At 32.9% G+C, this 26811-nt stretch overlaps 4 protein-coding genes across 10 annotated transcripts in view; all 4 read left to right on the forward strand.

The window, feature by feature from the left end:
• The first annotated feature begins 869 nt into the window (after positions 1–869).
• On the forward strand, positions 870–3925 carry LOC107270999 (putative fatty acyl-CoA reductase CG5065). The gene is made up of 6 exons (XM_015746537.2): positions 870–1064; positions 1821–2168; positions 2294–2547; positions 2622–2954; positions 3046–3303; positions 3402–3925. The coding sequence occupies exons 1-6, from the start codon at positions 870–872 to the stop codon at positions 3535–3537; spliced, it is 1524 nt and encodes a 507-aa protein (XP_015602023.1). The 3' UTR covers positions 3538–3925.
• Positions 3926–5049: 1124 nt separating this feature from the next.
• Positions 5050–9308, forward strand: LOC107270992 (putative fatty acyl-CoA reductase CG8306). Its single transcript, XM_015746525.2, has 7 exons — positions 5050–5496; positions 6023–6274; positions 6624–6873; positions 7201–7393; positions 7531–7770; positions 8039–8296; positions 8515–9308. The coding sequence occupies exons 1-7, from the start codon at positions 5305–5307 to the stop codon at positions 8651–8653; spliced, it is 1524 nt and encodes a 507-aa protein (XP_015602011.1). The 5' UTR covers positions 5050–5304; the 3' UTR covers positions 8654–9308.
• Positions 9309–10314: 1006 nt separating this feature from the next.
• LOC107271009 (fatty acyl-CoA reductase 1) lies at positions 10315–19104 on the forward strand. Of its 3 annotated transcripts, XM_025088738.1 has the most exons (8): positions 10363–10377; positions 10736–10921; positions 11690–11892; positions 14090–14329; positions 15212–15476; positions 15566–15868; positions 16074–16281; positions 17279–19104. In XM_025088738.1, exons 2-8 carry the CDS (start codon positions 10912–10914, stop codon positions 17580–17582), a joined length of 1533 nt encoding a protein of 510 aa, XP_024944506.1. In that variant the 5' UTR covers positions 10363–10377; positions 10736–10911; the 3' UTR covers positions 17583–19104. The 3 variants fall into 3 exon arrangements, with proteins under 3 accessions (XP_024944509.1, XP_015602045.1, XP_024944506.1); XM_015746559.2 differs by having other exon boundaries at positions 10316–10921; XM_025088741.1 differs by lacking the exon at positions 14090–14329 and having other exon boundaries at positions 10315–10921.
• Positions 19105–19585: 481 nt separating this feature from the next.
• LOC107271016 (putative fatty acyl-CoA reductase CG5065) overlaps positions 19586–26811 on the forward strand; it is an 11497-nt gene continuing 4271 nt past the window's right edge. Inside the window, exons 1-2 of one of the 5 annotated variants that reach the window (XM_015746582.2) lie at positions 19586–20416; positions 23600–23861. In XM_015746582.2, coding sequence (XP_015602068.1) covers positions 23646–23861 — 216 coding nt within the window. In that variant the 5' untranslated portion in view covers positions 19586–20416; positions 23600–23645. Of the gene's footprint in view, positions 20417–22021; positions 22276–22617; positions 22643–23599; positions 23862–26811 lie in introns of those variants that run through there. The other 4 variants (XM_015746591.2, XM_015746571.2, XM_025088761.1 and 1 more) reach the window with 4 other exon arrangements.

Below are 26811 nucleotides of genomic sequence, written 5' to 3' on the forward strand. Positions count from 1 at the left end.
GTCGATCTTAAAATACTTTATTGTATGTCTTATGAAATAAACATTAGTCTTTGTTAAATATAAGTGAAACATAATTTAAAAGTTTTCCTTAACGACATATTAGCACTCAAGTTATGCATGGCACATATAAATGTTCAGGAAGTGTCATTTGGATATTATTTTTAATTATATTTACGATTGTTATATGAATATGTATTTCTTTTTATTTAATATAAAACTAATAATTTGGCGTGCTATTTTCGAACAGGAAAATTCATTTCATTATTTTTAATAATTCCCACTTTATTACCAATATGAAACTGCCGAATTTTGTATGCATGAAAATCATTTAAAAATAATGATCATACTTGAAATTAATAATAATATAATATTATATTTTAAATGATACACGTGAATATTAGTATAGATGGGTAATGTAGAATTGATGGAAAAATATTTGAATACTTAAGAAAATAGTTCAAGTCAATGTTGTCCAAATACATATCTTTGGAGGCTTTGAGAACGTACAAAGACAAAGAGTCTGTTGTCTACAAGAAATATATTCACGGTTTCTTGAAATCAGCCGTTAAAAATATTAAAGAATCTTTTGAAATACACATAATCGATGCGTCCACAGGATGAATAAATGTTAATATAAAAATACGATATTTCATAAAACAAAGTTTCAAGTTCCAACTGTGCTTTCAATAATGCTTTTGAAATATTTCATTATTCCACGAAATCATCACGAGGAATTCGCCGACGGCAGCTATTTATGCAAGTCTTTCATCAACTCGACTACACCGCGCATCGTCGACATTCTGGGGCATCATTTGGAAGTCAGAAGTCAGGATTTTACTAGTTCTTCCAATAAGTACTAATACAAGATTATGACACCATCATCCATAAAGGAGTTAATGACTGACAGCTGCGTCCTTTTAACTGGTGTCACTGGATTCGTCGGTGGTTCCTTGTTGGAACGGATATTGTGTCTTACACCAGGACCGGAAAAGATATTTGTACTCGTGCGAAAGAAACAGGGCGTAGATCCTCAGGATCGACTCAAAACCATTCTTTCGTCTCCGGTGAGTGAAAATTATTATATCAACTTCCTGAAAATAGTATATCAACGTCCCAGACAACACCTACCGTGTCCAAAAGTCGTTGTAAAGAAGTTTAATGCGACAGAGTTCGCCTTTTGGGTATCTTAAAGACGACTAGGCTTTGTGTGCTGTCTGGGATGGTGTACTCCCTGATGGGCCGTTCTAACACTTATCTTGTTCATATTATTAAGAAGTTAGAAAAAAAAAGAAAATAAATTAAAAATGTTTTAGTACAAAGTTCAAAACTTTTTCTTCATTTCATTATGTAATGCAAACAGATGTTGTATTTAACCAGTTTTTTTTTTACTTAGCTACCGATTTTAAAAGGTTTTTGTGCCGAGAATATTATTATTATCGTCATATTCTTTGACGTACATTGAACGAAACCCAATGTTTATCTTCACGCGTTTAACTTCGATGGCGATAATTAATTCATTTTCATGACGTTGATGCCATTCATTTCGCATATACGTATTTCGAATTTCTATTTGAAATTTTTGAGTTATTTTTCTATGCGTAAGTGGTCTTCGTAATATTTATCGTAAATGCGTCACAGTACGTATCTTGTAAAATGATTTGCGTATTCCTGTCTACCAAGATTCCTCATTCCATCTTGCAAAAAAGCGGAATGTTATTTGACGATAGAATACACTTAAAAATTGTAGAGAACATAAGGTTAAATTTTTATAATTATACAAATATGTAATATTGTTCCGACGACGGCGGAATTCCGTTTAGCTATTTTCAGGTGTCCATCCAGACAAATTGCAGAGGGTTCAGGTAATTCCAGGTGATATTACTCAGGATGGCCTTGGATTATCTAGCTCGGATAGTAATTTACTCATTTCGAAATGCACCCACGTTTTCCACGTGGCGGCGTTCATTTCCTTTGCGGCCCAACTCGATCTCGCCATCAGGATCAACCTTCTGGGATCACGTCAGGTATTACACCTGGCTAAACGAATGATAAATATCCAGGCCATGGTCTATGTTTCTACTGCATATGCCAACTGCACTAAAGAAAATACAGTGCTCGAGGAAAAGCTATACCCAACGGCTATAGATCCTGTGAAATTTATAGAGATGGTTTGTTTTATTTGTATATGAATCAATAAGCGAAATATAAAATATTATAACTAGCACAGTGATGGGATAATTGTATATGTGTATAATTGTGTATAATTGTATATGGGACATTTCATCTGTTTTAGGTCAAAAACTTATCTTCCGTTGAAATTCAAAAAATGTCAGCTGAATTAATGGGAAATCATCCGAACACGTATACCTTGACAAAACAGATGGCGGAGAATTTATTGATTGCGGAGAAGGAACATGTACCCTTATCAATAGTAAGGCCCAGTATTGTTTTAAATACTTGGAAGACCCCGTTTCCAGGTTGGGTTGATAACGTGCACAATGGTGCTTGCGCATTTATTGCGGGCGTAACGAAAGGTCTCTTCCGCACGTAAGTAACCGTCGGAAATTTTTCTGCACTTAAGGGCACAGGAATTTATATATATTAGATTACCACTTTGATAGATTCCAAGCCAATCCCGATGCCATCCAAGATGTTATACCAGCTGATATGGTTGTATCTACCATTTTGGCCTCTGCACTTCACGCAGCGGTACATCCGAGAGATTTAAATATATTTCATTGTACATCAAGTGCCGTTAATTCGACAACTTGGGGTAGATATTGCGAAAGAGTTGTTACAGCATGCAGAAACCATCCTTGCGAAGATGCTGTATGGTATCCCGCAGCTAGACCAAGAACCAATCATCTACGAAATGTCATTGTTTTATACATGTTCCAAATTTTACCAGCAATTATTTTGGATTTCGTAATGCAGCGTTTTGGACGTAAAACTCCGTAAGATTATTTTATTTATCATTTATTTATTGTCTCTCGTAACTAAAGTATCGTGTAATCCTATAATAATTATTTATTATTTTAACACTAGATTACTTGAGATTCAGTATAGATACTTCAAAGGTACAAAGTACACTTCGTATTTTACAAACAGCCAATGGTACTTTGGCCGGGACAACGCGTCAGCACTTTTGAATATTTTACCAGCTGATGAGCTGGAAGAACATCCCATGGATCCTAAGGCTATTGAATGGGACTCGTATTTTGAGAACTGTGTTATTGGAATGCGACGTTATTTTTTTAAAGATTCGGAAATGACGACAAAGAAAGCGCTGCGTCAAATGAAACGGTAATTTTTATTTTTAACGGAATTTATGAAAAAGTGGTAAAGGGATACCGGATATTTTACGTTGCTAATGATTCATATATGTTCTTCTTAAATTGCAGTTTGAAGATAATTTCTGCTGTGACGCCATTTTTAAGTTTCTTGCTCTTTTGGGGCCTAATCTCCCTCATGGGACTTTCTTCGATTACGGCGGCCTGTTTTGGTGGCGCTTTAGTATTATTTTTAATTTGGTTATAAGAATTTTGTTATCTGTTGAGCCATTATACGTACACACGAGCCTCGCGATTCAATGTTAATTATTTAATTATAGATTAGTACATGATTTAAATTACTTTTTATCTACGTCATGTGAAAAACGCTTTTTTGCAATTTTAATCCTCATAAAAGTATAAATATCTTTTCACAAGTACTAACGAAATTCAAATTTTAACATGACCGGAGTTTAAGTTTTTTCTCTTAAATTAATTCACGTGCGTATATGTGTACGAGTACAGAGTAAGAAAATCGTTTAGATACATGATGATGTTCTTTTCGCGGATAAAATCCTGTTATGACTATATTCTTCATTTTACTTTTTTAGCATATCAAAAAATAGACTGTCTAACAAGGCATAGTTGATTTTTTATTCATGTAGTGATTTTTAGTTATTATAACATAATTTCTTTATCCGAAATCTCTTTAATCCTTTGACTGCGGAGCATTCAGAAATGTTTTGATCAAAAGGAATCACCCACATAATTTTTATTTTATTTATTTTATTAAGTTTGATTAAGTACAAAAGTAGATCGTTACAGTTAACATATAAACAAAAATTTAATAATTTATTTCTGGTATTTGCAACAAATTACGGCGTCTATAGGCATTGTTCGCAATTAAGGGGTTAAATCTAATACATACTTGATTACATCGATTAAATATAAAACATTGACAAAGTCACATAGAGCAGATCAAAGAGTCCAATGGTCAATTTCCACCGCAAAGTCAAACAGCACTTCTCAATTTCTTAACATTTAGCTAACCGCGCGCGCACTGACTTACTTTAAAGTGGGAAGATCTACCCATTCGGTTGGCTAAGTGTTAAGTATCCTAAATTACATTAACCTCGTATTTGAGGAAAAAATCTGTTTAATCAATAGACAAAATTGATTTACGCCAGTTTCTCTTGAACTGACATTAATTAAATCTCTACAATTCCGATACAGCACAAATGTATTTTGCAGACAGAAAAATGGTACATTTTGCATTTCTTTTAAAGGTCAATAACGTCTGATTTTTATCCTTGTAGTGTAGTCTATTGCGTGGATAATGATTTCTAAATATGTGCGTAACGGGTCGTATCCATGAAAATACTTCTACACTCAAATATATGTCAATCCGCCAAACTTAGTAGTTAATCACATTGTACATAGTCTGTTAGATATGTTCAAAGTTAGAACCGTCAGTTTTCTATTCCCATACACCGAAGTATGTCCGGTTATCTAGTCTTAGGCGCCGGTAATAAAAAAATTGCGTACTATACTCTTTCAGTGACTCTCATCAGCTACATAGTCAATAAAACAAATAATAAACTCATATCCAACTCGTACAAAAATGACAAACTGTTACTAATTTTTACTCGTCATTATTATAGTACATATAACTGTTTGTCATATAGTGTTTGTAGATTTATAGCAATTTTTGTAAGTACTAGATACACAGTTAATAACGTTTGAGAACCCATTTTGTCATCCTTTCTTTTAAGTTTTCTCTCTTGAATCTACATACTTGGTTGATACTTAGCGCTGTAGAGTTGATCAGAGTTAACAAGACGCTTCTGCGTTCTTGGCAGCTCCTAGCTCTTATCCATCTCCAAAGCCTGAGGCAAACACATTCGAGATTTGACGCCGGACGGTCAGGCTTTTCTTATCTTTGATCGCTCTGCGATTTGCATACATTGAAAAGGTTGTAGAATCTTTTGAAATTGTTAGCCGTTATCTCGTCGGAAAATTGGAACGAGTTATTATAATGGCTGTGCGTGTGACGGATTTTTATCGCGACAAAACCATCTTCATCACCGGAGGAACCGGCTTCCTGGGTATTTGTCTAATTGAGAAACTATTGAGAAGCTGTCCTGATATCAAAAACATTTACTTGCTTATGAGACCAAAAAGGGGCAAGGAGATAGAGCAACGACTGGAAGAACTTACGAAAAATGCGGTATGATTATAGTATTTTGTTTGCTTAATGATCCAGAATTGCTTTCAATTATTTAAAACTTTTATTCTGGTAAAAGTTCCTTGTTCGATGGATGCTCTCATTCTGTTGATCTTGATTCTGCAAATATTCAAGATAATAAAATATTGAAGAACATTCTGTCGGTGCTTAATGTAATAATTATGTGTCATAATTGACGTTCTTTCTTTGCTCTTTAAATTGTTACATATTCCAGTATAAGATTTTTAAAATATTTATTATATTATATAACTAATCGACTCTCCATTTATTCTACAAGAGTTGAAAATAACAGAATGGTTACATTTTGAATAGTAAAAATTTGTGGTATGAATTTAACAACATATATGTATTTTATCAATTTGTTTCTAAATTTTTACTTACTTCCAATATTCCATAGTTTCATTTATTTTATTTCAAATTTCATGTGACCATTAGTAGTAAATTTATTAGATGTAATGCTATTGATATTGTAAATCAATTGATCATACTACATTTTATATAATTTTAGGTGTTTGAGGAACTGAAGAAAGTAAAAGGCGATGAACCATTTAAAAAAGTTATTGCAGTTGCAGGCGATGTTGGAGAGGAAAATTTAGGATTATCGGCTAGCGACAGATTGACTTTGGTAGAAAAAGTCCAGATAGTTTTTCATTCTGCAGCTACTTTGGACTTTGATGCTGATCTTAAACTTACAGTTAATATTAACTTGCTTGGTACACGTCGTGTTGTGCAGCTCTGTCAAGAAATGAGAGATTTCAAGGTAAGCAAGATTTTTTCAGTCATATTATTCTGTGTCCACTGCATGCATAAGTAAGTATATTGACCCATATGGTGACCAGAATATGGTATTTGTCATTCTTTTTTTCTTGAGAGACAGCTTATATCAGCTTATAACAGCTTTTCTTATATATCATTATAAATTTACCTATAGTTTTCTAAACATTTAAATGCTGTATAAACAATTACTACTAATTTTTTAGGTTTACTCTATTCGATTACCTCAAATCATCACATGCATGTCTGATTTAATATATTTTATATACAGTGAATACAATATCTTCTTAAATAGCTTTTATTGCATATGTTCTCTTCAGTACTTTATGTTTCAGGCTTTGGTACATGTTTCTAGTGCCTATGTAAATTCCACGCTTACTGAAGCTGATGAAAAAGTTTATCCTGCACCTGCCAATGTAAATGATGTTTTGAAATCAGTAAAGGAACTAAGTGATTCCGCCTTAAAAGAAGCAACACCGAAAATTTTGGGTCAACATGTAAACCCTTATACATTCACTAAACATTTGGCAGAACATGAAATCGCCAATTCATCTTTATCTGCTGTTATCGTACGTCCCTCTATGAGTAAGTGGAATTTTGTATATGTTGTATAACAATATTAAAAAATGGCCCTATCTATAAAAACGGTTACTTCGTTCACTCATGTCATTATTGTATTTGGAAGGCCACCATAAGTATTAGTATTAAATACCTGCTGGCAATAAGACTCACTAATTCTATTTATGGATAAGTATAAGATGTTATTCGAATTATGCGTGTTCGCAACAGATTGTACTTCTATTAATATTAAACGTTTTACTTTACGCGTGTGGAGAGCTGTTATGTAAGGCAGATATCTTATGCAAATAAGATACGACGATTTTACAACATATTTCTTCATAATCATTATAGTTACTGCAGCGTGGAAAGAGCCAGTCCCGGGATGGACAATATCAAAAAATGGTCCACAAGGTTTCCTTATGGGAGCAAGTAAAGGAATTGTAAGACGTCTACCTGTGGCTACAGATCTGATATATGATTACATTCCAGTAGACATTGTCGTAAACAGTTTAATAGTTGCCGCTTACAGTGTCAACAATTCAGGGTAAAATAATTTGATCTACATTTAAAATATTTGTATTTCAAGCTACTATGATTATTTTCATTGTAATCACAATGACTTTCCTCTCAAAATGCGCCATTTCTTAATACTATATTTCATGTACCTGTTATTTATTTCAGGGGTGATGGTGTTAAGGTCTATCATTGCACATCGAGCACATGTAATCCTTTCAAATGGGAATCTGTTGAGCATAAGATCAATAGTTATCTTCATAAATATCCACTGCGCAGTGCAGTTTGGTATCCGCATTTGAAGTTATTGCCTTCATTACTATTATTCAGAATCTCTGCATTTTTCTTTCATATGATACCAGCCTATATTTTGGATACGGTCACTAGAATATCAGGTGGTAGACCCATGTAAGTGCAAATAATCGATCACTATTGCATTTTACAATTACATTTCAGGATGTAAGAGTCAAGGATTCTGTGAGCATAAAATACAACCATTTTTTTCACAGCAATGAATGCATTGCTGATTGCTTTAACAAAGTCATTAGTTATAACAGCTTAAAAGTTCTCATATAAAAAAATAACTTATAATTTTATTTGGACAAATGCTTCATCGACGATAAAATTACTTGATAATGTCTAATTGTTTTTTTTGTTTGTGTTTATTTCATTATAGACTTGTACGTTTACATAAAAATGTTAACAAATCTCTGAACCAGCTAAGCAAATTCATTTTCACCGAATGGAAGTTTCACAATCCTCGTATGCTGGAATTGCACGAATCGCTGTTACCAGATGACAAGCGCACGTTCACGCTAGATGTCAGACCATTAGTCTGGGAAGATTATTTTGTAGATCTTACACAAGGAGTTAGGACTTATTTGAATAATGACCCTCCGAGAACTTTACAAATGGCTCGCTCCAAGGATAAAGTGTAAGTATCAAGAATTATATGGTCCTATCAAGCAAAAGAAGTGCAGTTTCATAGACGATGTCTTAAGAGACAAAGATTTTATATTTTTTAAGAATATTATAGGCTTTGCACGAATAGTTTCAATTCATTTAGTGTAATTCTTAAGGAATATCTAGCAACAGTAATACATATTTTCGTAAACAAATTATCAATGGCATCTAACCAATTGTATATTTCAGACTACTGGTTGCACACTTGGGATTACAGACTGTGTTATTTGGTTTAGTATGGTGGATCGTTAAGATAATGCTGGATTCTACATGGTCAAAAACTGGTTTAGTTCTACCATTGACATACGTTCTATTCGACCAGCTTTAAACTGTTAAGTCATGATAATCGGACTTTTGATTTTTGTTTCTTGTTATTGTAAATAGCAGTAATACAACGATACTTTGCATCTCTTTGAAAAAACTATTTACAGCATATACAACAAAATGATATTCACAAAAATACTATCATTAAACTTTTCCTTATGACTTTTGTAAGATCTAAAATCAATTTGTTCGTTGACTTTGTAGAATTTGAAAGATTCAATATGTTTCGTTGACTAAATATTCGCGAATGTAATTAAACGCACCAGAGAAAACTGTTGTTATAGATTGATTGTTTTAGTTATTACAATTTGGTATAAAGCAACTTGTTTGCACCTCATATGGTTCTATAATAACATACAGCAGTTCTAGAATATGATATTAATATAATTACAGTATAAAGTATAATGTAAATTCTCAAAGTATTTCATTAACAATATAATATTTTTTTGTCAAAAAATGATGTCTGCTAAACAATAATAAGAAAAAGATGAGATAAGGTAAATTTAATGCAATAACTATATGCTTGCACAGTATTGCTTAAAGGGTATACATTTTAAACACTATGTCTGGTATGTCTTTAATGATTTTTACTCATTACTTAATTCAGTCTAATGATTTAAATAATTAGAGTAATAAAGGTAATATAGTTTATAGAAAAATAGCATTTTTTATTTTTCCGTTAATCTTAAATACATTTTGTATTATTTACTATCATTATATACCTTTATTATATCGTGGTCTCTGACCTGAAATAAGAGGATTAAATAAAGTTCTTACTTTTGAATATTCCATTGAGCTCAAATTTAATTTCCCGCCATGTCGTTAAAAATTTTCGATTAAATGTAAGATGCATTTTTTAATAATAAATATATGCTATACAAGGTCTAAATAGAGATGTTCTATATCTTATGAAATCTTCCCATACATAGTAAATACTTTGTACAAATGGTTTATGATGAAACACTGAGAGTGAAAGTTGCAGATGATGCTTGAACTATTGAAGAAGAAAAAACCGTGTCATACCTTTATTATGTCTACATACATATACATATATGCAATAGATCAAGAATGTACTTTTGTTTTGAATGAAACCCATATATTGAGTAGAGACATTGAATTGATGCTCGTTTTCTAAGTCTGACACAATCTTTAATTCATTCAAAATAATATATTACGTCATACATTCTTAAGAAATTTGGAATTCGTGCTAAACGTATCGTTCATAATTCACGCTATTAAGAATTTGATTAATACATTTGTAAAAAGTTTTCATGCAAACTTGATTTCTTTCGAATACAAAAATAGTTGTAGTATCCAAGTTTTATTGAATACTGTAATTTTATTGTTATCCGTATTATTTCTCTAAATCTTGTGTTCGAGTTTATAAGAGCAAAAATCGTAGCACTCCTCACGAAGAATATGAATTGCTTGTTTCTAATAGATGTTGAAAAATAACAATTAACAAGTAAAGGAAAAATGTATCACCCATGAAATAATGAATACTGCAAGAGACCTTCCTGTGGGACTGCATTTACAGATCATCAACCTACCTAACCTCGTCCAATGGCTACGTACGACCCTGAGAAGAGCAGGGCAACCACACACAGGTTTGGATATCCATGACTATATGTCGGTGTCCCGACACAAAGGCTCAACATATGAACGAACATGACTGCCGTAGACGCAGTCAACATAAAAGAATTCTCCAGACGGTTGTAGCAAACATTAGTCAGTAGCGAACTATTTCGACCTCTTTAAATTTCGCGCATATGAACGCCACGTTATAGAAAACAATTAGTACATTTAAATTTGCCCAATCAATCGTTCCACCCCAGCCACGCAGCTGCCGTTGTCAATTTTGAATGTTTTATAATAATGTAGTGCTACAAATTTATGCAAATTAGCGAAGTGTTTCTGTGATCTTAATCGTTTATTTGTTGCGATTGAATTAGCTGATGCTTTTCTTTTGAATTTGTACTGATTTGTACATTACTACCCACCGCCAGTCACTCTTCGATCGCTTCAGTGCCTTGGTGATCGTTGGTCGGTTAACTTCTATAAGATTTCACTCTCTTCTTTATTTTAGAGGAAATACGGCAAAAAAGTCAAAGAAGTTGAAAATTTATCTGTCAATCGGTATCCTATTGGTGGGAGTTTGTTTCTGATTCATCAATTTTGTTGGACTGCCTTTTTCAAATCTATCGTAAGAACTGGTCAGTTAGAACTGACCTTGCTAAGTGATCACATCTTTGGAGAAGAATCATGACGGAAGGTTAGTGATATGTGTTATATTAAAAACAGATATTTATATTTTATTTAAGTAACATTCATTCGGAAACTTTGGCGCTGTTTTATTGTTCTAAATTTACAGTTCTTGTAACATTTTGCCGACGTTGTATAATTTAAATTTGAAATTTTGTTACTTGATTCGATTCATTTCTTTGTTCAAGCGGTATCTTTGTATGTTGATTACATAAATTTTTATATCAATAAAATAAAATCAAGATTTTGCTTGCGGATATGGATACTTAAATTACTTTTGCACTTTTTATATGAATTTTTGGAAATTTAATATCATAATGTCCCGGAACTACAGTTAAAGTGAATTTCAATTCACCTGATTCTTATACCCTCATTCTAAAATAACACAATCGCACAGATTTGATGAAACACATTTCATGTACAATCCTTTCTCCAAATCCGTTATTACCAATTAATAGTCACTTTCAAGTAATATTCATTCGCATGCGAGTAGCATCAATCGTAACATGGCACATATAAAGAAAAGGCAAATCTTACAAAGAATAATAATACATGTGCAATCGAAAAGCAGAAACTACATAATCCCAAACTTATTACCATCACAATATAATTTTATTTCAATTTTCAGTTATGGTATCTCCAAAGTATAATTACGAATCATTGCACAACATTCAAATAATTATGTTTCATAATTTTTACAATTTCTTTTTCTGACCCACTTTCCACAAAAGCAATTGGCCTTACGTTACAATATCCTCATATATCTCCTCTTTTTTAGCGAATTTATCCACTGACACTGTACCTTCAATATCTGAATGGTTTCGAAAGAGAAATGTCCTTGTTACCGGTGCCACCGGATTTATGGGCAAGGTTCTGCTAAGTAAACTGCTTTCAAGCTGTCCGGAGATTGGACAAATATTCATATTGGTCCGTGAGAAAAAAGGCGTCGATCCTGGATCCAGATTAACATCAATAATACAGGTGGGAGGAATTTCTCGTTAGGCATTTTATTATATTTATTTTTCCTTGAATACACTCATATATATCCGTACTATGTCTCTCTTGCCTCGACTAGCATTACGTAGGCTAATTTCTTCGTAATGACATTGAAACTAGGATTTGCGATATACCTAGAATTTCAAGGAACAACTAAGAGATAAATAAAAGATAAAATATACATAGAATTACGAATCATTGTCAACCAACATGTACATAAAGCAAGTATCAATGCACTTGTAGATAGTGTATGCTAATATCAAAAGATTTATGTCGATCAGTATATAGATTACATTATTGTTAACCAGATTTCTTATAAAATATCTTAGCCTTACCTTGGTCTTCCATATAGGATTATTTATCACTATAGGAGCTAATGTAAATTTTACTTACTTCCTACGTCTATACTGTGTCGAACATCAAGGTCCGCTCTGTTACTGTAATTAAAGAAAGTTTCTGTAACCCTTTAATACTAATTGATAATAAACTTCACCAAAGGGTTTAGAGATTAACTATTTTGAGTTGTTCGGTCGTTCGGCTATTTCCAAATTTTTTCGTATTTCCATTGATACCTCATTCTCATAAATTAAGGGAAGCTATTAATGTTGAAATGACATAACCTTTCCAGGAAATAAAATTTATGCGGCAATCGAAAGTACGCATTGTATATATTAATCATAACAATTTCTAATAATTTTCAAATAGTATTATATGTGAATTTTAATAGATTTTTTTATTGGACGTTTTAGAGCTCGATTTTTATGTTTTAAGTAAAAGTGAAAGCGCGCGCACAATGGATTCAATGCACGCAAGTATAGGCCTATGTTGCGTGGATAGATTCCATCAGATTCTCATTATTAGAAAATTATTAGGAGCCTCTATATCTATCGAATGTATTTGTACTTATATAATACCAATAACTGTTATAAGCGTACTTATCTTCCTGGTATCAGGTTCTGGTTTTTGGTTTCACAAAAAATAGTGTGTCTACCATGTATTTATCTCACAGTATGTTATTTTGACATATATCAGTAGATAAAATTAATGCAAATTGAGTGATTCATTCATGATTTACCTAAAATATAAAACTTTATATATAACGATGAAACACAGGGCGCAGTATCACACTTTTTGTGACGTACATGCAAAATAGGGATTATAGGCAAAATGTGTACAGTAATTTATTTTTAAATTATCAGAGACTCTTTAGTATCGTGAAGTATTCGGAAATGGTCCTTCAAATTTGATCCATTCTTACCGGTTGACCATATATGTATGTAGGAAAGGTGATTCAAGGAATTAATACCATCATAGCAATTTCAAAAATATTTCATACTTACTCTACCTTCAACTAATTCTATGGGCAGTCATCGTGTCTTGCCAGGCCAGTGTCACCCCACCTTCCGTTACATATACACCTTCGCGTATGCAGAGATAATTAAGATTTTATTGCAAAAGTAAAATTTTTTTATTTCACAACCTTGAAGAATACATCCAACGGAGCATATATGCATACACATTTGTTAGCAGATCTGTTTCTCTTGGGTTTTCCCCTTCATGTGTAAACATATTAAATCGGATGTCGTCGTCACCTTCTTATTTCGTTGGCCAGGAATTCCCTTCACGTTCTACGTCTGACTATCATGCGACCAATGTGCGTTTATGTTCACATTAAGAATGAGTAGATGAGAAAGAAAAAAAATCCAGATCTGCGTATTTATTTTGGACCATACATAATGATGCATGCAAAAAAAGCATCCTACTATAGCTTTTATGTGTAAGTAAACAAATAAATAAAATTTTATTTTTTGTTGACGAAATATGAATAGACTTCATAATTAGATTTTGAAAAAGTTCTTCCAATTACACATATAGATGGATTTAACCTTGATGTCGACACACGAATGTTACGATTACGCAATCGAATCAATTTTACCTTGAAGCTAACTCTATTAACACTTGTTTTTAAATTGTATTCTTCTGCTCATTTTTTAGAAATCTCATCCTGTATTTTTTGTTCGAAGTGTTACTTTTATACCACGTCAATGCGTATTTGAGTTGCGATCGCCTTTGGAATTTAACATACAGGAGTCCATTATAAGATCTCAGACTCTATTTGAGGCTAAAATCTTATTTGAAACATATAACAATGATTTATAAGAATACTATTGATCTTTTTTAGGAAGAACCATTTCGTTTACTTCGTGAAAGTAATCCGGAAAGATTGAAGAAATTATTTGTTATTTCCGGCGACACAACAACCGAAGGACTGGGTCTCTCAACTGCGAACAAGGAAATTCTTATTAATGATGTATCGGTAATCTTCCATATGGCAGCGAACGTTAGATTCGATTTGCCGTTAAGAACAGCCATTAATATGAATACCAGAGGGACGGCTAATGTTTTATCATTGGCGAAGCAGGTACCATTTATTTATGTTAAATAACTAATGCTATTATTGTTTCTACAATGTCAGCAAGAATAATCCCACACAACGCTGAGATGTTAGAAATACGTCATACAGACATCGTCAATCTCCTTACTGACCATGTCATCGGCCATGTACCGGCACCATACCGGCGCACTCAACGGTTGGCTTAAGCCGCGAGAAGCCTATGGTTATTTCTCGAAGGCAACATAACTTATTCAAATGACACAACAATGAAAGTTAGACGCACTAGATATGACGCGTTCATTGACAGGTTAAAAAGCATTCAATGAATGTGTGTACTTTAAACAAAATGTAGATAAATAAGATAAAGCAAACACTCTATTGCCGATTACACGCGTGTACGGCTCCGAAAAGGTATTTTAGTTCATAACTATAAAATATATAAAAATACTAATAAATGGTAAAAAAAGAACAAAGGACAACATAAATGCCGACATGAAAACGACATTCTAAAGATGTCATACTGCATCGTGTTTAAGAACGTCTGCATAAGACGTCTACCGGATATAATACACATAGCATTTTTCAATCGGACATCGGTAGAACATTGCAGACGTAATTCGAATGTCGTTCGATGGTTCTGTGTTGTGTGGGATATACCGGATGAACCCTCTAAAAGTAATTACAGAAGTTCAGTACTTCAAGTACAAATTATATACGCGTGACAACCATAGTGAAAAATTTGACAGATAGAAAGCTTATATCTGTTATAAGGCAAGGCATAAGGTAGTAAATACATTAAAAGAAGGTTTCTCGAATCATAAATTACAAGGATGTTATTTTCCTCTATTTACTTATGTGGGGGTAGCAAAGACGTCATTGCATGGGTTATCTGAATTATTTTTTTTTTAGATTTCTCAGCTCCAAGCATTTATTCACGTGTCAACGGCCTACTGTCAGTGCGGTCAAGCAATTCTAGAAGAAAAGGCATATTCAACACCAATACCACCAGAGACTGTATTATCAACAGTGGAACATTTGGATGATGATATGTTGGAATTAATGACACCAAAACTACTGGGTGACCAGCCAAATACTTATGCATTCAGCAAAGCACTCAGTGAAGATCTCGTTGCAAGATCTGGTCTGCCAATTGGGGTTGCAAGACCATCAATAGGTACGTTTTACATTAAGAAATTACAATACTGTTTTATCAATAGCTTCATGTCAATAATATTATATTTATGTTTAATAATGTGACCGTAGTTGTTGCCTCCTGGAAAGAACCTGCACCAGGTTGGGTGGAGAACATGAACGGACCAACTGGGCTGATGATAGGTGCTGGTAAAGGTGTGATTCGATCGATGCTCTGTAACAAGGATTACCTGTCTGACTTTATACCATGCGATCTCGCTGTGAATGCTATAATCGCATTAGCGTGGAGCGTCGGACTCGAACAACCTTCCGAGCCCTTCTTCATGAACGTTACTGAGAGTGGCGAGAATCCTATATCGTGGGGATGCGCATTGGAGACAGGAAGAAAACACGCTCTCACATATCCTTTCTCAGGTTCTTGAGTTTATTTAGACATAGTTTATAGTAGGCTTGCATTTTTAGTCCCCTGATTCTGCTTAACCGTACGACAGCTATTATGTGAAAGTAGACAGTGCTTAGGCGCTGGTGCATTGTAAACTAGTAACTTTCATTCTTGCGAAGTTTTAGGTACATTATGATATGTAGTACATAGTTATTTAATAAATTACTGTGATTTCAGGTCCTTTGTGGTATCCTGGTGGACGTTTGACATCATCTAAAATAATTCATTGGTTCGTGATTATCTTCTTACATACAATACCCGCGTATCTCTTGGATGCTTTGTTCATTATTACTGGGAACAAACCTTTTTTGGTTAAAATACAAAGCAGAATTTCTTCGGGTTTGGAACTGCTTCAGTATTATACTACGAAAGAATGGATATTTCGGCAAGTATTGTTAAGATTTATTGCCATTATAATTGCTGAATTCATAGTCATAGACATATATGCGATGACCCATTCGTTTATTTCGCTTAAAATATCTTTATACGTGATCGCTTCGTCATCTTCCTGAATGTAAATTGGAGGTCGAAACAAAGGAACTACAGGACTTGGCAAATAATACAGTCGTCGGTACACACTCGTATAAGGAGGGCCGGGCAGGGAGGCTGATTTTGGTCCTGGACGGAATTCATAAGCGACAACGTCATTCTGAAAGACTCATGTCAAACCGATCAAAATAAGGAAAATGTAGCCATAAAATATATCGGGAAAGTATTTTTGTCGGGTCTTAAAATGCATCTGTGGGCACTGCACAGGAGACGCACAAGGACACTGATATATTGTCTATTTGACTTTACTTCTTTCGTCATCTGAATAAATCTTTTTGCAAATTGTTTCGAAAATGTCACTAAGTAAAGAAATATTCGAAAAATAGTAAGCGTATTTTAAATGCTATGCTACTGTCATGACATGACTGCATAAATCAACAGTACAAGTTCCGCTACGACGTCTACAATAGTTTGCTGCTATTTCATCCATTCCGCTTTGAGATTTACAGAATAAAGCATAAACCAAGTATCTATTTGATTTAGAATGTTAGGTTAGGCAAGCTTAAAAAGTTTCAAATCGTTTGACGTATCTTTACCTATGGCCGAGTGTAAATAACCTGTTTAAGCTATCTTTGTGTGAATTCTAAAAAAAAAATTTTTAATAATTTCTCACGAATTTTCGAAGCAAAGTTATCGTTTTATTAATCAATCCAGGAAGGATACATAGTACGATGTTCTTGGAAGGCAAGGAATGAAGTTCAAGGTTCATTAAAAAAATATAATTAAGTGTTTGTAGCATTTGACCTTGTGTAAACCACAACGAAATATAATTATATAAGATTTCATGAATAATTGAAGGTACATATTAATTATTGTCTATTTTTTATTTACAGAAATGACCGGTTGAAGGATATGCAACAACGTTTAAGATCTTCTGACAGGGAGATATTTTTTATGAACACTAAGGATATTTGCTGGGATGACTACATCCTGAATTACATCCTCGGTACAAGAAAGTATTGTCTTAAAGATGATCCCTCGACCTTACCTCAGGCTAGGCGTGTATTTGCTTACTTATACGTTGCCGATTTGTTTGTCAGGATTGCCTTTGGAATACTTATCGCTTGGCTCGTTTATTCCTGGATAATACCGTTTAAAGCCACGTCCAGTACTTTCGTTGAAGTTAATGAAATCTGACTCTTTCACTAAAGTAAAAAACTTGTATGTAACGAAGCTATGCAAAGTTGTGAGAAGTCACACCTAAGTGGGCCAAGAAATTAGACTTTAGAAAAGTATTAAATTCTACTCAATAAAATAATGCCATATGTATATTATATATACATGTATAATTTTTGGCACTGTTGTTTCTATATCATAGATATATGTAAACTGTTACATAAGAATACTTACAGTTACATGAAAATGATATTACTCGTCGATTTCATAAAATATTCCAATTGACGTATTTCAGTGTCAATTTTATTAAAAATTATGAACTATACTGTATTTTAATTCTTATTACTTTTTTATCACTATAATGTATTCAACAAGTGATGTGAAAAATATAACAGTTGCACTACGTATGTGTGTGATGTTTAGTGTTCTGCAATATAGTCAAGGACGTCTTAGCGATACTCTATAAGCTTGATTAATTTATGCGTATCTCATGATAAACATAAAATATTTTGGCGCGCTAAAAATTCCGTAACAAATGTTCAATTTCATAATTCGGCTGTTTTAGATTTCTTTTTAAATTCGACAAGGTAAAAGCTATACTTTTATACTATATATTTTCAAGTTTGAAAAATTTTACCGTACACTTCAGTAAAAACTGACGTATCATGCTTACCTTTCAGGATGTTTTCGTGAATCGTTCTTAAATATATAGGTAGTATGTTATGAAATCTCATGATGTCCCGCAGTTACCATGAGGTTTACGGTAATTTTTAATGAAAAATTTTCTCCGTGTAGGTGAAAGGTTAAGGGTCAGAAACTTAATTTTTATTATAAGAAAGTTAGATAAAAATGCTGTCCTAATATGTAATTTGAGCACTAAAGAATAGTTAACATTCTTCACCTACCATCTAACGTACTTTATAAATTAATCGTTGATATCGCCGTATCAGTATTTACTTAAAAGTAATAGGTCATCAACGTAGATCGCACAAAGAGGAATCGTAGGTAGGCACTACGTCACAAGTTAAAAAAAAACATTAGATTCCTGGGATCCTGAAATGTCGAAATCACTTTTCAGTGGACTCGACTAGCTTAGCTGCTGCTGCGCACGAAAGTAGACTTGCGTCACAGAATAGAGGTCGAACTGCTTTGCGCTAACGTTGTTACGTTTGTGAAACGTCCATTTCTAACTGCATAAATATAGTTACTGAATGAATGGTATTATGAAATTTTTAATAGGTTAATATTAGGTGGATGTCAACGGTTGTACGAAATATTCACAAACCATATAACCAGTATGTTTATTAATTAACTGATAGTATACAGGAGACTTGAAACAGAAGATTTGAATTTTGTAATTTATCAACATCATATTATTATGCCACTTGTATATGAAAAAATACAAAATTCGGTGAAATGCTACAAGAAGTGTCATCAGCCAATCCTCATACAGTTCCCTCGTTTATACGTATATGACATGTAATTATTGTTACATGACTAAGTGTATATAATTTATTAATAAAACATGTAAACTAAGATCTAAGTGAATCTTTGATGTTGAAACTCATAGAAAGATCTTGATAACACATGTTACACGTGGATGAACCCTACCTATAGTTTCTACGAAACGGTCCTTTGCTTCTGCTACTTGCGATAGAGGGTCTGTAGTTAGTTTAGAGAAAGTGACTCTGATTCAGGTATTCCGCATGTGGACGCGAATGCTCTAGCTATAAAGTACCAAATTAAATTTTCTGTTTAGAACTTACGTTTCTTTTGATGTAGTTTGTAAATCTTTTCATTTTTAACATATATAAGTTTTTAAAATCCATTGACATAGTGTTAAAATGTCGATGGAGTATTAACGAGTGTTAAAGTAATATAATTATTAAGTATAATAATTAATGAAAAAAATATATCCTCAGTAATAAAATTTCATTATAGCAAAGATTCAGTGATAAGATAAACATTACTTACAGTGATCATTAAGTAATATGATAAGTAATAAAAATGCTTCTCAAGGATCGTAACTTTATTTACCTATGACCAAGTTTTTTATCATAAAACCCCGCTACATATGTATTACTTAAAATTCAAAGTACACGCAGGTCGTGCATACACTATATGTCTTATTTAATAATTAAGCAAGGAATTTAATTTTTCGATTGACTTATATAATTTTTTAACATTGTGATCTCTCGCCACTGACGTGGACAACTTTCGTGGCCAGTAATGTAACATACGATTTACCAAACTCACAAAGGCGTACAAATTTATAGAAATATTGAGTTTAACATACGATACCTTTTAGATAAAATATATACTAGTCTAAACGTATTTCCATCCTTGACATTATCCCAACGTGCACTCTCAAATAGAAGAAATAATCAACCCACCTTAAATTAATGGATATTCCATGCATTGTTGTGGGAAGACAGTTCTACGAATAAAAATAATGAAAAATAAAATTAATGTATTATACGAGCATGCAAAAATCCTGAGATTATCCTTAGGCATTGGCTGCAGACTGTGATGTAGGAGGTGAAGAGAACTATAAAGATCTATTCCGGAGTGGGAATTACTGGGCTATGTCGAAAGTTGTACAGCCCTGAACTGCTTGCCGATGAATGTCCAGTGAACATTGGGCGCGTTACGTTCTCAGTCTGGAACGGACTCACCATCTGATCAGATCAGGTGAAATATAAATCTGAGTTGTACTATAGTATAGAAAATTTTCTATCAACAGTCCACAAAAGACTGAGGATTTTATCAGATCAAGCGACCTGTTTTGCGAAGTGCATTCATTTTTTGGATATTTCATAACGTTGGGAACTTTCGAGAGGTAATATTATAAATTTGTAAGTGTATATGATATTTGAAATATGGAGATTCTTGAAAAAATTGTTCAATAATTTGCCGGTTTAAAATGCGGCGATTTAAACTCTTTTTTTGTCTACAATTATATAAATCTGCCATTGATTACTATCGTTTGATTATTATCTTAGCGTGGACTGAATTTGTGTTATTATGATTGATGTGCATAATTTATAAAAAATAGATAGACGATAGTAATAGATAGAAGATAGATCTATATTCGTATAGATACTATTGAATTTTATAACTGGGTTCCAATGGTAGTTCTTTGTGAATTTGTTTTCGTTTTCGGGAAATTCTTATTCACTTCATTTATTCGACGTTCTTTTGTAATTCACTCGATATACTGCTTCTATTGCCTGAGAGGCAATCTGTTTTTTTCATGCAAAAGTCATGAGAGTGAGTGATTTTTGTATTACTGAAATATAACTTTAATTAGTGAAGTTACAGCAGTATCGATACTCAGCTGTTTCGACCTATCGATTATGGTAACATTTTCTGCTCTCTAAATATAATCAAATTTATTGGATTAAGAGGTTCGATTATTCTGGAAGAAAAAAGAAATTATACTTAATACAGTTTTGCCATTGGATTACAATCTTATCGTATATATTTTCTAAGAAAAATATTTATCAGTTATAATGAAGAGTAACGTGAACAGATTTTATTTGGCTAAATTAAAAGAAAAAAAAACTAACAATAAATCAAATGTATAATTTCATTTTCAAAACAATTCACATGCAACTCAAGTACATGAAATCGTATTTGTTTTTATTATGTAAAAGTTGAAAGTGAGATGTGCAAAACTACTGAAGAAGTGTGTCAATAACTACGTGGTAGAATCGAGTAAAACATTTTTAAAAATATTCTCTATAAAAAACACAGTGTTGCAAAAATTTATATAGAAAAATTTGCAAAATTAAAAAAAAATACCTTCACTTGGTTCCATGTAAATTTGACGTTATGCAGAGCTGGCAAGTTATTTGCGACTTTGTATAATCAGTTTGGTCAACCAACCAGAAACACATTACGTGTATAGTAACAGCAGTAAGAATTTAGTTGAAACAAAATTTCATAAAAATATCATTTCACGATTAATGGTTTGCCAATAATATCCAGGAAAACAATTCTTTCCACAATTTCTATTACGCGACAAAAGTCTCTAGAGCAACCACAATAGAAACATCTATACCAAAGTAGTGAAAGCAAATTGATAATTCAGAAGAAAAAAAAAGTAGCAGCATTCACCGGACAAAGAATCGATGAACACTCCTCGGAATCAGCCTGAAGTTAAATTCGAAAAATTTTCATGGGACATGAGGTTCTTTAAATGTTTTGCCCTAATACATCAGTCACCATCAAAAGTGCTCGAGGATTAATTTTCAGCTAAGTGATTGCGAACGGCTCGGGAAAACATATATTCAAAGACTACAGAATTCCTAAACACAAAAAGAAATTGGTAAAACTAAAAATTAGAGTAACTAGACAAAAAGAATACTCAAAATCATACACCCCAAGATGAAGTTCGAATTTTACCCGACTGTCTACTAAAGTTTCTCATGTCGTAACTTGCGATGCAAGCAGTCGTCCTCCACCTGCGTAGCTCTCCGCCTGCTAACCAGTTTTGCCTTACTGAGCAATAAAAACAAAAGTACCAAGTTGGAGCAAAAAGTTACAACGTCAATGGTTGCGTGACTTTCGTTCGAGTTCAATTTTTCGTGTATTTTCCTATTGATCAAAGTGTAGTTTACCTACAGCATCTTCAACTTGATTTCCTTGTATTTTAAACTCTTGCACAACCCCGACTGTCAATTATTCAACACAAAAAAGCAACAGTAATATCGTACGTTATGAGGATATACTCGATGAATAAAATTAACCTAGAATTAGCTTCCTTTGTTCAGGTAGTCTTCCTACGTCAATCGATCGTAACGCAAGTATAACCTCTTGATAATTATATTTCTTGGTTAACCTTATATTTACGTAGCTCACACGTTTCTCTGCTGGTCCGACATCTATGTATTACGCTGCATTTTCTTCGTGCAGTTAGGTCATAATATTACACTCACTTTGCCCTCCGAATTAGCCGACAATGGCGAATTTGTAAATTGATGACAATTTCTTTAATATATTATAATTATTTATTGGCACGGCTGAAATATAGAGTTTTATAAACCATCAATTGTGTGCGGATCGTCGGTATCTTTTAGGTAAATTAAATTTGCGATATATCATTGTGATTTTATATAAGAAAATTCATCAGTGATAAAACTTAGATATTCCTATGAATGTGACGTTTGAAAAGGGCGACAATAGATTTATGTACAGCAAAGGTTATTTTGTACTTGGTAGTGAAGCTGCAATGTTAACTTGTAACTATATTATTACATACGATTATAAAACCGATAGTGACATAACGACTACTATATTGCATACTTATATATGCTCATTTGAATATTCTAGTAGCATTTGAATAACATTTTTTTCGATACATATAACAAGATCAGTATTTCATAGGAAATAAAAAAAACTGAATAATAATAAATGTAGTTGTTATTCGTGACAATATGTATGACATGTTTTAACATAAAAATATTAATTTCTATACTTGCAACGTTAATCTTGTAAAATCGATGATACGTGTGATTTCTGCATACGAATTGTGCAGGTTTTTATTTGTATTAATAATACAAATGAAATTAAAAAACTTTTAATACAATTATTTCGAAAATTTCATAATTTTATAAATTGATTCGTTCAAGTAAAATAGAATGTTTGTTATGGTAAACAGTATTGGATAAAAATTCTTGTAAGTCGTTAGTTGATTTTAATCATGATACTCCAGTCTTCCATGTCAATTAAGATTTTACAGAACAACAACATCCATTCCATGTAATCAGTCGATTGACCATACTACAGTTAACTGTTCATTATGCTAAATCGCGCATGCATTATTTCTTGTTCAGCGAAGTGGAAATGACGTTCCTATAAGAAGCTAATTTTTCAAAAAAATTAGATCGAATTTCCGACTAACAAAATTGCAAAATAAAATCCCATAGCAATGCATACTGGTACCTTAAGGTTAATCAAGATGTGATAACTGTAATCGTGCATCTGTAATGTAATTTAAAAAATATTAAAATACATTTTTTATATTCTATTTTCAGTACAACGAAAATCAAACCTGTGATCCGGTAATTGTTTTCCGGCAATATGACAGAAACGAGCATGGAGGATCTACCAGACAGAGTAGCAGAGGCTTTCAAGGGTCGTGAGATTCTGCTCACCGGTGGCACAGGTTTTTTAGGGAAAGTAATGGTCGAAAGATTTTTACGAACTATGCCTGACGTTGGAAAAATCTACATACTCGTCAGACCAAAGAAAGGAAAAGATCCCAAGTATCGTCTGGAAGAAATCTTCAATTCTCCCGTAAGACTCTCTTTCTATTATTTTCACTGAATACTTTATCTTCATACGACTATGACACACGTAAATGTCTTTTGCATGATGGCTGATCATAATGACGCTTAACGAACCAATAAAATATGTCATACACGTCATGTCTATTTGTGCATCTTTTACCAGGAACATTTTTCCATCTCACTGTGCTAAAAAAAGATTCTTAATTTCGGTCATCGTATCGACAAGAGAAAGTAAATTTGCAGCCAAATATGCACAACCTGTCAATCTGTAATGGTGTACACGTCATTACATGAGTCATTGAAGTTTAATTACAAAAGTATATATGTATATCTTCGTTTGCCAAAAAGATACTTTGGAGATACGAAATATCAAGGGGCGTTCACAATAGCAAGGCAATGTTTTTTTTTTTTAAACTATTACCTTGGCACATCCCAGCATTGGAGTTCTGACCTAATCTAACCTAACGAAACATATCTAAGCCCATCACAAATACTGGATGCCTAACATTGAAAAAAATATACACAAATTTGGTAAGACAATCCGCTTTATGGTCCTCAAAACAGTCATTACACTAGAAAAATCTTTGAGAAAGGTCCCCAAAATAGCCACTTGTCCTCAGAATAGCAACTTCGTAAATGAAATCGTCCCCAAAGTATATATACGTAGAGTGAAATTCCGAATTATTGAATTTTCACTAATAAAATATGGATAAGATTTTATTGACTGCTATGATATTCTCAAAATTAGCGTCAGACATTCATCCTCATATGCGATCATGCGATCGGTAATCTCGTCAGTGGTCCATAAAATATATCAGTAAACACAATTCTCAGCATCAATGATTATATTCTGTCAAAGTGAAGGGAAAATATAGTAACGTATGTCCAATATGAAATTGCTCGTGTATCAGGTCTCAAGTGGTTAGTTTATGGAGATATGAAAATTGCTTTGGTGAATAAAAAAATCAAAGAGCGATATTATCACGTGTTACTAGTTTTGATTATTATCTTATTCGATTTTTATAAAGGTAATGTGTGAATTTTGAAATTTACCGGAAATAACAGCCTTAGTAATATCCTGATTGGAGATTGCAAACCTTCTGAGATGCCCTGGAGTCGTGCTTAGTAGAAACAGAGTCAAGGACGTTCTGTAACTCAAGGGAAAAAATGATCATCTAGTGAAAGTATCTCTCGACGTTATTATGTCACATCTTAACTGTCTGCTCTAACGCAACGTGCGTTCATCAAAGATAGGGAGAGTTACGCTGTATACCGGAGTAACAAGGCCAGCAGGTCATATGAATTTCCCTTTTACACGAAACTTCCAAAACCTGCGCAAAGTCATTTTTCGGTCTTTTAACTGTTAGCGAAGACTTTCATATTTCCTATTAGAATTATGGTATTTCGTTTTCTTATGTAATATATCGCGTTTCGTATATCCTATTAATTTTCTAGCTGTTGGTACTTTCAAAAATTTAATTTAAACACTGAATCGACGGTGATCAAAGAACAAATGTAAATTCGAGTATAATTCAATTTACATACCACTGCTTTACCATTTGTAGGTATTATAGATTTCAAAAAATTCACGAATTTAATTTAATTTTTGATACTATGAATTATGTAATTAGAATTTTAAATCTTTATAACTGGTATAATGATACGTGGTTTTACTATATTGGCCATGCTCGATCCCTTCTGAAATCGAAAAAAAAGTGACCATGATCTTTTAAACGTAAAATGTCATGGAGTTACATTGCTTGAATTTGCATAATATTTTTTTCTTGTTAATCGATTATCTCTGACACGATATGCATAGATGTTATTAATCACTTTGAAGATCTCTGACCTCGAATGTCTATCAAAGAAGGTCTCCACGTGAATTCGTACGGCCTCGAAATTCAATCGAAGGCTAACTATCAAAAATTTTTAAACTCTGTAGGCATTGTGCGTAAACGCTCAATCGTTTAGCTGGAAACGTAAAGAGTTGAAAGTTGTAACTGGTGAGTCCCCGGGCGAGAAAGTCAGCCGACCACGTGGAATTTCAAGTATTTGTACTCGATGGGTATTAAATGATTTTAGAAACGAAAATTATAAACACCTATATATATGGGGAGCTTATGTAATGTCTTACTTAGTAAATCGTGGCTTTCCACAATATCGCTAATAAATAAATCGAAATATATATATAAAATATGTATGTAAAACAATATCATATATCTCAATGGAAAATCGTAAATATTCATAATTTTTAACAAAAATTGCATACAAGCCACATATAGCTCGTTAAAGACTGCATTGTTTTCCATCTGTCAAAATATATGTTGAATTCGTGAACCGACTATACGTAACTATGTTATACAGAAAAATGTGCAGATGACAGCCTCTTATAATTTATTTTTTCAGAATCTTATAATTTTTAAATAATTATTTTTATCATTTTCCCAAAATAAAAATAGAGGTGCATATTTTTCAATATTGAAAATATTATTTCAACATGCTTGTATATTGTGTCGGTTCTTTAACGTAAAAAGTTGGACATTACGTATGGCGAATAATTATATAGGTAACGTTAGGTATATTTTCGTATTTTAGGTATTTACAGTCGTAGAAACGTCATTTATCTATCTTTTGAACAGGAATTATGAACTTTAGATCAACTGAAATTAATATAAAGGGTGAATCACGAATCGTGATCAGTAGAGATTACTTTGTTATTAGCAGTCCGATCGAAAATGTTTTTATCAGCTTTTGCATGGTTTCAAGAGAGCTTTAACGTGATAGTGAAAAATTATTGGTCAACTCTTTTTTTAATGTTTTTTCAAGGTTACCTTGAATTTTTTGCAACCGAACATATAATTTTTTTACGCCTGTCTGTTAGAGAATTTCAAGACGAATTCGGCACATGTAAGGACATGACATTTTTTTCATCTGGTTCGAAAGAAAATTAAAAAACT

This window comes from Cephus cinctus, unplaced genomic scaffold (assembly GCF_000341935.2).
Source record: "Cephus cinctus unplaced genomic scaffold, Ccin1 Ccin1_scaffold0080, whole genome shotgun sequence".
Classification (NCBI taxonomy): Eukaryota; Metazoa; Arthropoda; class Insecta; order Hymenoptera; family Cephidae; genus Cephus; species Cephus cinctus.

What these genes read in the sequence shown, in the direction of transcription:
- LOC107270999 (XM_015746537.2), top strand. Translation starts at nt 870, where the DNA reads ATGACACCATCATCCATAAAGGAGTTAATGACTGACAGCTGCGTCCTT. An exon ending in CGTTTTGGACGTAAAACTCC is followed by an intron (nt 2,955 to 3,045) that starts GTAAGATTATTT and finishes TTTTAACACTAG; the next exon opens with ATTACTTGAGATTCAGTATA. An exon ending in GCGCTGCGTCAAATGAAACG is followed by an intron (nt 3,304 to 3,401) that starts GTAATTTTTATT and finishes CTTAAATTGCAG; the next exon opens with TTTGAAGATAATTTCTGCTG.
- LOC107270992 (XM_015746525.2), top strand. Translation starts at nt 5,305, where the DNA reads ATGGCTGTGCGTGTGACGGATTTTTATCGCGACAAAACCATCTTCATC. An exon ending in AAGAAATGAGAGATTTCAAG is followed by an intron (nt 6,275 to 6,623) that starts GTAAGCAAGATT and finishes TTTATGTTTCAG; the next exon opens with GCTTTGGTACATGTTTCTAG. An exon ending in GCTCGCTCCAAGGATAAAGT is followed by an intron (nt 8,297 to 8,514) that starts GTAAGTATCAAG and finishes TGTATATTTCAG; the next exon opens with ACTACTGGTTGCACACTTGG.
- LOC107271009 (XM_015746559.2), top strand. An exon ending in GGTTGCAAGACCATCAATAG is followed by an intron (nt 15,477 to 15,565) that starts GTACGTTTTACA and finishes ATGTGACCGTAG; the next exon opens with TTGTTGCCTCCTGGAAAGAA. An exon ending in ACGAAAGAATGGATATTTCG is followed by an intron (nt 16,282 to 17,278) that starts GCAAGTATTGTT and finishes TTTTATTTACAG; the next exon opens with AAATGACCGGTTGAAGGATA.